This window comes from Harpegnathos saltator, unplaced genomic scaffold (assembly GCF_003227715.2).
Source record: "Harpegnathos saltator strain DR-91 unplaced genomic scaffold, Hsal_v8.6 scaffold839, whole genome shotgun sequence".
In the NCBI taxonomy this organism is placed as follows: Eukaryota; Metazoa; Arthropoda; class Insecta; order Hymenoptera; family Formicidae; genus Harpegnathos; species Harpegnathos saltator.
Window position 1 is genome coordinate 235455 of NW_020230692.1, and position 12220 is coordinate 247674.

The 12220-nt window shown below is 45.6% G+C and overlaps 1 protein-coding gene across 3 annotated transcripts in view; it reads left to right on the plus strand.

The window, feature by feature from the left end:
* The window catches only part of LOC105185998 (transmembrane and TPR repeat-containing protein 1), a 190477-nt gene extending 187292 nt beyond the window's left edge, over positions 1–3185 (plus strand). For all 3 annotated transcript variants that reach the window (XM_025307220.1, XM_019842724.2, XM_025307219.1), the window contains one exon: positions 138–3185. In XM_025307220.1, the coding sequence (XP_025163005.1) occupies positions 138–323 (186 nt within the window). In that variant the 3' untranslated portion in view covers positions 324–3185. The remainder of the gene's footprint in view (positions 1–137) is intronic.
* Positions 3186–12220: the final 9035 nt, after the last annotated feature.

The following is a 12220-nucleotide window of genomic DNA, read 5'->3' on the forward strand; positions in this document are numbered from 1 at the left end:
GCGTTTGCATTCGCGGAGCGAGTCGCACGGAACAGCCACGTAAAAGCGCGCGCGGCCGATACGCGCGGCGCAATCCGGCAAATCACGGGGGTCGCGCGCAATATTCCGCCCGAGCATCGGCCAATTGTCTGTTGCAGGAGAACGGGTGTTCGAGGCCGCGCGTAGCCAGTGTGTCGGTGCAGCTCGAACAAGACAGCAACAAGTCGGAACAGCTGCAACGGGCGCCGCGTTGCAACGTGCGTGCCTGCAGACAAGCGAGAAAAGGTAAGGCGCGCGTGACCGCGCCCGCCCTGCTTGTTCAGAATCTACTGGAGACCCTTTAGTCCGCGCGAACCGGGGAACGGGTCTACCTCCTGCTCGTTCGCCAGCTGGCAATCACGGACCGTGTGAGATGAAGAGGAGGAACGCTCCGCAGAGCCTCGTCCGACGCTCGTCAGTGACGAAGACGGGGCTTTTGTGTGTGTATGTATGTGTGTGTGTGTGAGAGAGAGAGAGAGAGAGAGAGAGACAGTTCTACTATAGTGGAATATCTGAATATTTTTCGTATGCCGTGTTTATGCGCAATCGGGTCATGCAAGCTCGCCGCGGCCCGTCACGGGTCATTCACGATATCGAAGTGGATGAAGGCACGTAAATTCACGTGTCTTCGCATTCTTCGCGACATCGGCGGTGTCTCATCAATGTCGGACCACGAGGTGCGATCCTTCGCGGAAACAACTCGGCGAGAGCAGAGCCGAAACGACTGACCGGATCCAGCGCGTTACAGAGCGCTGACGTCAGGACGAACGCCGATGCGCGCGAGACAAGGATGAAGATGAAGGAGTACGTTAGAATTGAATTATACACGAAATTATTTTGCCACTTTTGAATTTGTCGAGTAAGGATATTTCAACGAGAGAGGACCAAGGGAGATTCGAGCGGTCAAGCGACGGAACGACCGCGTGTGCGAGTCGTCCTTCGCGCTCGTCGATTAAACGCAAAGACGAGGATGCGATGCCGAGCTTTGTGTACGTCCCGGCGCGTGTCTCTCTTATAGTTTCGGAACGTGATAATCGTAATTGGTAATGTAGTCGCATATAGTACATGACGTGTTTCTATAAATATTCGCTGTATCTCGTGTGTGCTTTCAACGTTTTTGCGATGTCTGTCCCGACAGAGGAGCGACACGGCGCTGCCATTATTACACGTAATATTAGAGGTAACCAGTCTTTTATTAAACAACGCGTCGCCGCAACAGAGATCGAAGGGGCTCTTTCCTCGGGAAATATTTTGACGAAGAAGCTTCGGCGCGACGGCGGGGTGAAGGGAGGCGCGGGTGCACACCGAGCGAATCTATGATCCCCAGAGAAACATTTAACGTGGCCGGTTAGCTGTATCATTCGCGCTAAAAAAAAAAAAAAAATAAATAAATCGATTTCTTTGTCGAAGCGTCCGCTTGAGAGCATTCGATATGTATTGTCAACAAACAGCTCATTCACCGAGATATCGACGAACATAGCACATTCATCGAGATATACGTTATATTTTTCCTGCCGCTTAACGCCGACAATGGGAGTCGCGTGGTACGCGAGGAAACGAGAAGGAAGAAAAAAGGGGGAGGACAAACAAAATCGTGGCGCCGAACTTTATTTTTTTCCCACGACAATGATCGTAGCGCCGAGTGCAAGTATGAAACGCGAGTGCTGTACATACTTTTAATACTCTTTCTCGGATCGTTCTTTGTGTACCTCTCTCGTGGACACGCAATTTTACGCACGTAAATATACGGTGCCAATACTAGGATAATGAGTGTACCGCTAATCTGCGGCGTTTGGTATGGCTTTTGTATGAAAAAAAAAAAAAGGGAAAAAGAAAAGAAGGAGTGGAGGGAAGATTAACAATTTCAAAGAAACACATTCTTCGATGAGCTTGGTATGGCAACGTTTCGCTGCGAGTATGTCGTAAAGAAGACTTTGCGAAACTTCTTTCGATACTTATAAATTTTCGTTATAAACTTTGTGTTGGCTGTGTAAGACGCGGCCACTCGGTGTATAAAAACTTGCACGGCCGCTGTTTTAATTACACCGCTGCGAATTTCTTCATCCTTTTTTAATTAAACTGGAAGTTGCCGACGAGATTGTACGATAATACATCGACATGGAGTAATAAAATTGCCGAGGGGCTATTAGAGCTAAATAAAATATTACCGCAGATGTTTCGGACAGGCGAACGAAGACGGGAGATCCTTTCGCGATTAGTAACTGTCCGAGACGAGATAAATGAGATATATTTCTGTCCGAGTGTTGACGTGACGCATACATGGAGAGATTTCGTCTTCTTTGTTTCTTTGTTTCTTTTCCTTTGTTATCCGGACGTCGCTTTACGAGTACTCGCGAAACTTGTTAAAACTTAATAGAAGACCAATGTACATACTTGTATACAGAAATGTTACATCGAAAGTTTGGCGATGCTTATTAAACTTCTCTAATATAAAATCACTGTCGTATGATAACGTTCTAACAAGCCCGAATAAATAAATTTTGGCTATCCGATTGCAATGGCCAGATGGTACTTTCGCGAATTGCCGCGGATAATGGAAGAAATGCAACGAAACGCGAATGAGACCTAGACTATAATGGTGTATGGAAATGGCAATGCATCCATATGTATGAAGTTACACTTTCGGTTACAGTGTCTTTCTTTGTGCAACTCTGCTGCGCGCTTGGCGTCCGCAGCTCCAACATTTTTATTCTGACATTTCGTCCCGACGTGCTGAACGTTGAATAAAGTGGCTATCGTTGAACAAGATACGTTTGACTCTCAATTACTCACGATCTCGATTGCATTCAAGTGACTTTTGAGAGAAATAACGTATATTTTTTACCTATTCTAATGTGCAAATTATATCAAATTATCAAACATGTATTATCTCCTATTAGCTCAACTTGACGGCCGTTTAAATTGGAAGAGCATCTCAGTTGAACTCAATTAATAAAGCTTGTGTATATAACGAAATCACATATTACTCGTGCGCCCAGCGTTAATCAGAATCGCGTAAATTTCATGCACGCACATTATCATCGTTTGTAAGAGCGGAAAAATCAAGCTTCCCCTCGGAACCATGCGGATGGAGTTATTAAAATAGGAGATCGTAGGAGTTGCTCATTAATTAAGGTAAGATACAAAATAATGGAAGCTAATGCGTTTAATATAATATACGGAAGTGAGCTGGCATTCTATTTTTCGTACATTTAAGCCTTAGACGTTTCCCCAGTTTTAACGATGAGATAAGCAACCACTTAGCGCACCACCCACGTTTCATTCATAAATTCCTCGAGGTATAGCATATAGCTGCGCATATGACGAATTACATTATTCGTGACAGATAACGTCTATTCTGCTATATTAGTGAAGACAATTTTGTGATATTACGTAATGATCGAACATTGAGAATGATCGGACACGTATAACACCAGCCGAGTATGATTTCCGATTCGTACAGCTGCAGGAATTGAGACCCCGTATTTTTCATGCGAGTAAACTCCAGCGACTGTATTATGGGATTCGATTCATTTCCCTCTTCACCATACGTGGCGATGTGTTTCTCAAGAGCGCGTCTGCGGCCGATCAGCGGCAAGTCCGACCGTTGATCAGCGTTATCATCGTGCGCACGAGACTGACGGCAGAATATTTCGACGAGAGCATTTAGCATCGCGTCGATTTGCTCGCTAGCGAACGAAAGAGCAGAAAAAAACATCAAGAAGATACAAAATTGAAAACAATTCGCGTCACCGTTACGGAAGTCCCGTATCGAAGGTTGTACGTGGGCCGTGTATAATTAGCCGCGATTGATTAGTCTAGGTTACTATCCAATAGACCAGTTTGTATATCTAATTACGATACGTTATTATTACTCATATTCATTGTGAATACGGCAATTATAAATTATCATAATAAAGTGTATGTTTATATACATATATAGCCGGTATACGTACGTTTGATTTATGCACCGGTATCCGGTCATTGCCAATATTGGCGATCCTAAGCTACCCACACCTAATCAATTATCCAGTTTTCCCTCGTTTAATTATGGTTGTCCGGCCAAAATTGCGGTCTCGTCGACCGGGCTACAGCAAATTTACAGATGGCCCTTCCTCCCGCGCGAGCGCGGCAAGAATAGGTCGACAAACTTCGGCCGGAACTAACATGATAGCGCGGCCATAATTTTCATTAAGTACGTGCGCTCGTAATTTGTGTTTGCCATCGCGGTAATCGCGATGATAGACCAGGGTAATATGCCGTGGTCATACGAATAAACGCGGTGAGAAAAGTTGGCTCACCGAAGAGAGAATTACCGTTTAAGGCTGTTAATCGCATTCGCCTTTGTACATAGACCGGCATAATAGCCTTAACGTTCGCTGCAAGGTTATTAGTATTTTCTAATCATATTAATGGGTTCTTTTCGAGACATCAACAACAAAGAGCCACCATTGTGCTGCAAATGTACCGTTTCGACAGGATCGTTCCCTCTACTTTGAATAATTAGTAAACAATACCCCCAAAAAAGTAATTTCAGAATAAGCGGAATCATATAAATTTTAGAGAATTTTATTTTTATATATGGTCTCAAAAGGATTCCTCTAAGATTAAGAAGAAAATATTATAAATATATTATTCTTAAAGTTAGAGGGATTATATGTTATATGTATAATGCAAATCTTATTGATTTTAATATAAATTTCTTCTTATACACAGATTATTTAATTTTTTTTTAACGGATTATTATCTATTTTTACTGTACTTTATTCTTACTGATTATATTGGTTAATTTGAAAAAATTATTATTATGTATAGCGAAAAGTAATATATATATATATATAGATGCACTTATATGCATATATAGATATATATAGATGCTTCTGGCTTCAGTTCTACAATAAGTAGGCACGAATGAAGTAAGATCATCATAACAAATAAATTTCCAATCAGTTTTGTTACGGACTTTATAGCTATTATATAACAAAGATGTTCATCATAACCAATTTTGTGAAAAATAGTTGAAAGAAAGAATATATTATTTAACTTCTTGCAATAGATTCAAACTATATTTGACTCAAACTGTATTCAAACTGTATTTGACCAAATATGAGCAAATTATCTTCGTTATATGTTAGAGCAACATACATATCTGTTTTAAAAAGCGTTCTAAATATTCTGACCCATGAGCATATGGCAGAGGAAAATTAATTGATATAAGACGGAATTCTCTTGAAACAAGAGGAAAACAGTTAGAATAATATCTAATAAAGATGAGTGGCTCTCTTTCATCGCTTTACCGAAAGAGGGATTCTTTTTCTGCAATAGGCTTCGCTTAGAATATGAGATTATGGAAAAAATCACTTTACAAATAGAATACTTTTTTGAGTGAATAAAATAATATCGGGCGCGAAAAAAATCCTGATAATCCAATTGCGCAGAATTTTAAGTCTATTTAAAGTCACATGCGTCACAATAACTTTCCGGCTTATGCAAGTTTCTCTAATCATTTAGCGTGAATTTTATAATACTTTTACCTCTGTTGTAACTTTGTCCCGAATGAGAGCGTGAGACACACCATGGGTATTTTCATCGATGCGATGCATAATCGCGGTACGCGGCACCGAAATAGAGACAGCGTCGAATTAGGTGGCACGAGATAAACAATCGAGCGCGGGCGAACGATTCTTTTCAAGGTGCAGCAACACGCGCGCGTGTGCCGTGTGTCGACACGTACACCTGAGCAAATCCAGCACGCCGCGCGCGCAGGTGGTTTTGAAGAGTCGCCAGTATTATGTTCGGTTCACAATGAACGCGCAGCAACACTCTCTCACCTTGTAGCCGGCGACGCCTGGAAATAATGGAACCCGCTGCAATGCAGAATTTCGGCGCTCCAGTAAGTATCGTGTAATTCTAACGGTAATTGCCGGCGGTTTGAGCGCGCCACAATTGAAATAGCCCTTATTCCACCGCTGCTACGGAATGCCGACGCGCGAAGGGTGCGAGCGGAGAGACGGAAATTCTGAATTTTGTATTATTACGTCGCGCGCAGGGTCGTTTCGCCTCTGCCTGCGCCTCGGCGTTCGCCGGCGCGCACGAGTGCTATCTGCATAATAACTCCTTTGAAGTATCGAGACAATTTTGCCACGTCGAGAGAGAGAGAGAGAGAGAGAGAGAGAGAGAGAGAGAGAGAGAGATATCTCCCGCGGCCGTGTTCGCGCCGATATTTCGTGCCGAAAAAAAAAAGAGGACAGGAGGAAGAGCAAAAGGAAAATTGCACGATGGCGCGCGGCATTCCAGTCACGTGGAGCTAGTAAATCTCTCGTCGCCGAGATCTTTGAACTCGCGCGAAATTCCTCTTTCGTTATAACGTCCTTCCGTGCCATTAGAGACGCTAGAAGCACGAGCCGACCCTATGGCCGGCGACAACTATTCCTTTTCTGTACTTTAAGTTCGCTCGATTGACTCTCACGGCTCTATAACTCATGCCAGCCGTGACAAGATGTGCGAAGAACGTTCGTAAATGCATTGTGCGCGGCGTGGCGCGGCGCGGCGCGAAAGTCGGCTATCACATTTTCGATAGGCGGATTTGCCGATAATGGCCGGGCGGATCCGCATGATCCGGGAACCACGTGGGAATATGAATCCGGACATTATCCTGGCTCGTCGTGACGGCTCGGCAACCGGGAACGGATGAATGTACGTCCCGTTGCATCGAGTGCGGCTGCGTGATCGCCGTGTCCGCCGTATTACGGCCCCGGAATACGCGAGTCACGCCTTCACGTGCCTAATGACCCTTAACCTCCTTCCCGAAGGCCCGCGGATCTTTTAAGCATTGACGGGTCGCCTAGCGGCGTGCGGCCGACAGCTAACACCGCGAGAGATCGGAATCGTGTATTGTGAAAGACAATGAACGACCGGCCGGAGACGTAGCGCCGAGAATCGTGTGCGCGCCCCGACGTCAGATATAATCTCGATTCATCCCCCAATGGCCGACCGCGGCTCGACCATTAACCGCCGCGTCGATCTCGGCCGAAATCATCGAGAGTCTGATTAAATCATCCTCGACGTGCGCGCGCGATCCGCTCGCGTTATTCACACGCGCCGCCGCTGCCGCGGATCTTTGGCTGTAGTTACATCGCCAATCTATTATCTTCGTGTAAAGCGGATTTACGTATACAATCGGCCGGTTAAATTAACGACCCCGCACTTTCTATCCAGCTATATACGTGCTCGTGATGCATCGTCGTTACGATAAAACTCCCCCGGGAGGCGCTCTCTCTCTCTCTCTCTCTCTCTCTCTCTCCCTCTCTCCCTCTCTCTCTCTTTCTCCCTCCCTCTCTCTCTCTCTCTCTCTCTCTCGCTCGCTCGCTCGCTTGGATAAAGCGCTGCGAGATATTAAATCGCGTCCGCGTCCGGGCGCTTATTTTTATCTACCGTGAAACCCCCGTGGATCGCGACGCATTAGATCCACGTTGGGACAAGTTGGCCGCGTTGGCGCAAGAAGACGAGTCAATGGTGTGAGAGCGAGGAACGGCCGCGTATACGAAACGGATACATTCGTGCACGAGCGTGCGCGCGCGTGCGTCCAAGTTATTACCTCCTTTTATTACCGTAACGTTCCTACGTGTATCGAATACGCACGTTATTTGTCGGGCCAATATGAGGCCCTCCCTCCCGTGGAGCTTTATTCGTCCGACGTCGTTTTATTCCCATTGCGCTGTTGGCGAAAATAGCGAAGGTAGACGAGAGGCTGACCAACCCAGGAAACGGCGATGCTCCTTTCGCGCGCGACCGACGCGCGCGTGATGGCCTCGGCGACGGGAGTTTTGGCGATGACGCGGCTGAATGGACCGCGCACGTAGCGACGGGTGAAAAGATCCGCCCGGAGCCGTCTTTATAAATCGATACTTTGGCGAGTCGCTCTCTCTCTCTCTCTCTCTCTCTCTCTCGCTGACAACACGCTCGCTCGCAATAGCCTTTATACGTCGCCACGTGCGCCGCGAGCCCGATAGAGTAATATGCAATTGTAATCGCGACCGGAAATTTATTATTTTGTTACGCGACTCTCCCGACGAAATTTACGATATGCAAATCCCACTTCCGATATTAATGCCGAAACGCACTGTACGCGTTGTAAATAAATTTTTGCCGGCCGGTTGTAACGCGTGGCGCTGGGAGAGCGGGACGTTTCGTAAACGACCGATTCATTGCTCCGTTCTTCCGTTCGGATCGGCAGATTTATGTAATGGAAAATCACGCGACTTCAACGTGTAATTGACTTTGCTGAATTTCGTGCGCGCGAGTCAAGCCGTTAAATTGCAGGCTCGCGCGAGGGTCCGATTAATTTCGCCGGCGCGTATGAAATGCGCGGCGCGTCCGCTTTTCGTGCGTTCGGCCGTTTCGGCCGCGTGCACGCTCGCGTGAAAAAGGTCGATTTGGAAAACGAAACTCTGTTTTGGCGAGAGCGCGACGACTCATCTCGCCGGCGCGGCGGAAGGAGTTTTATATTCCGGCCCATGTGTGTCTGTGTGTGCGCGCGCGGTGTCTGCCGACGGGCTGCGGGCCGTAGGATTTCAATTTTGTCGGAAAGCAAATATTGTTGCCCGGCCATCCGAGCCGAAGACTCTCTCTTGCTCGACGCTTATTGCACGGTACGTAAAGTCAAACGTATACAGAACGAAATGGTCAAGGATGAACCGAAGCACATCAGATGGGTGTATCTCCCAAGTTCCTCGCTCGGCGCTGTCACGTCTCCGCGTAATTAAACTTCCTGGCCCGTCAGAGCTATCTGAGACCAAACATCGTCTGGGAGCCTGCAGCAACTGCCTTTACATGCCAGATTCAAAGCGCACGTCACGGCGACAAGAGAGAAGAGAGAAGAGAGGAGAGTATATATATATATATATATATATTCTCATATATTTATATATATATATATATTCTTTTTATACGCGCGCACGCTTATATTTTGCGACAGCTTTTAATTTTACCTACCTCACTGTCGTCGCGTATTGTCTTAGCACGCGTCCGCGCGCGCAACGAAAAGTAACCCGATTTCCCTTTGTCTCGCGTTAATTACTAAATGAACTGAATAATTTCAACGGGGGATATTACAAAGTTCTTTAATTATATTCCGTCGCCCGCCCCGACCGGCGCGTAATAAATTCGGAAGGTTTATGTTATCTCGACGCGCGCGGCTTTACGTAGCCAGATTAATTCGGTATTACATTATAAACGGTACCTCGGGCGAATTGATGACAATTTCGCCCCGTCTGCTCGTACTGGCGAATTGTTGGGAGATTTTTACTTGTAAGGGATGTCAATACCACTGAGAGAGAACTCGTCGATACGTTTGGCTCTTTCGGTTACACGTAGTTTAAATATCTTACATTTCCGTGCAAATATTCCGCGAAAGTATCGGTCTCGCGGGTGATAGAGATTGAAGCTTGTAGAGGGGGCGGTTGGGGAAAAATAGGTGGAAACGACGGAAAAATCATCGACGGTGCAAGGTATCGCGCGCATACCAGACGAGCCGGTGGGAACACGAGAAAAGAGTGGCTGCAATTGCAGAGGAGTCGGACAGGAAAATGCCGGTACGCTAATGAGCCGTTAATGGTAAATAAATGGACCAGCAAGCTCGCCTGCATTGCACCAGCCCGTGGGACGTGACGTCAGCCCTACGTCACCGTTGATTAATGAGCGAGCTTTGTTCCTGCCGAGGTCAATTACATCCAACCCATCCCTCGGCTTACCCTTTCTACTGCGAATTCGCGACTGCAGTCTGCGCCTTTTGATCTAAATTTTTTTTTTCGTACGACACGGAAACGTGCACGCGCGCTCACAGAGGCGAATATATCTCGTCGTCGAGGAAAAAAGAGAGGGAAGAAGAGAGAAAAGCGGAAGACAAAAACGCGAGAAAAGTCATAAGGCACTCAGAGAGTAGTGCGAGAAAAGTCCACGATATATTAGATTAGCTTCGTGCTCGAGTTTCAAGCTTAGCCAGTCACTCGTGATTATTAAAGCGAAAGAAATTGCTTCAAAAAAAAAAAAATGAAAAAAATAAGAGAAAGAGAGAGAGGAAAAAAGTGACATTTGCTCGTACGTACGTGCGTGCAATTTTTCGATATGTTTGAAGTTCCGGCCGAAAAGTTTATCGCCGTGCGAAAGCTTTTAAAGGGTCTGCCACTGGGTTAGCAGATAAAAGTTTTACGCGAAAAGTCGCGGACACGGTGAAACGGAGTGTATTCGCCCATCGATCTTAGACTTTCGAACAAGCCGCGGTTGGATCGAGAAAAATGAGTCTTTGTGAGTGCACGCGGCAGCGCCGCGTTGTTTGCAGTTAAGAAATGGCGGAGAGAGAGAGAGAGAGAGAGAGAGAGAGAGAGAGAGAGAGAGAGAGAGAGAGAGAGAGAGAGAGAGAGAGTGAGAGAGAGAGAGAGAGAGAGAGAGAGAGAGAGAGAGAGAGAGAGAGAGAGAGAAAGCGGGAGACGAGGAAGGAGAAGAGGAAAGTTGCCGCGTTAGGTAGCCATGGCAGCGGATGAGATTGCAAAAGCGTTCCATCGGGGTGTAAATCGATCGATATAAGTTCCGCTCGGTCCGCTCGCGGGCTCGACGGGAATAATATTCTCCGAAGCAATTATCGATATATCAAAGAGCGTAGAGAGAAAACGCAGCCGAAATCGCGACGCGGGCGAGTCGCGCGCGAAATGAGCTCTCGGAATTTCGTCGTGAAAATCGGATCGGCTTTTAGATGTCACGCACTCGCAAAGTGTGTTGGCTTCGTTTTCATAAAAATGCAAAGTTAACGTTTCAATGCGCACGCGATGGGCACGAGTGACGAGAGAGAGAGAGAGAGAGAGAGAGAGAGAGAGAGAGAGAGAGAGAGAGAGAGAGAGAGAGAGAGAGAGAGAGAGAGGGAGGGAGAGAGAGGGGGAGAGAGAGAGAGAGAGAGAGAGAGAGGGGGAGAGAGAGAGGGAGAGAGGGAGAGAGGGAGAGAGGGAGAGAGAGAGAGAGGGAGAGAGGGAGAGAGGGAGAGAGAGAGAGAGAGAGAGAGAGAGAGAGAGAGAGAGAGAGAGAGAGAGAGAGAGAGAGAGAGAGAGAGAGAGAGCAACACAACCGGACAGGCTTCAACAAAATTAACATACTGTACTTCACCGGCGCAGTAATTTCCGTGTAGCGAATTTCCGCGGTTCTGCCCTCGTATGACAGTGACGTATTCGCGATGCTACGAGCTTCGTGAGACTATGTGAATCGACTTTCGAGCTACATGCATCTTGGTAAGTTCTCATTTCGACAGTTTCGCAATGAGACGCCCCGCTTTATATTTTACTTTTATATTTATGTGCGTTTTATATTCATGGACAATAGCGAGATAATTGCTTTCGATTCCTTTCCCCATGGAAATCGAGAAATTATCTCACGTGTACATTTTCTTGCATTAACGTAATTTTGTAATTATACGCGATAGTTTCATAAACTCTATTATTTATCATGATATTATTATATATGATATAACCTGTTTTATTAATATCTTGTTATGGGTGCTTCTCCGTCAAGTTATAATTAATGTCTTAACAAACATTATTAAATCAGAAACTAACACGATAATTCTATAAAAACATTTAACAAAAATTTGAAATAATCAATTGCAGTCTCGTCATTTTAAAACAATATAACCAATTGCGAATTATTATAATGAAAATTATGAAAGTATAAAATAATAGAATTTAAATTATACGTAAACAAAACTTTTGCGTTTCGTGTGTACGAAAGGTTACGTTCCTGTTGGAAACGTCCCTCGTAAAATATATAAAATTATGAACAATCTGTTGCTGGAGACATATCGAGAGAAGGGAACAAATTTTAATGACACATCAATTGTTACAAAAAGGAAGGAAATAAATAAAGAGAATAGAGAAAACGCCGAAGGTAACGAAATTGATGCGATATCTACCGAATAAAAATTGAAGCAAATTCTGCTTCGTTATATTTAATTTTCAGAAACGCATTAACATGGTCGTTAATAGTTCATCAAAGCGCCATCATTACGAGGGAGCGATACCAAATTATCGTGAATAAATGAACAGCTGGAGTTGAGTGAATAAAATATAAATGAATTTACTCACTGCAGTCGGTGTGCTGTCGTTGGTTCCTCGCTGCTTCATCACGGCAGGAATTCACTCACGAACACGACCGACGGAGG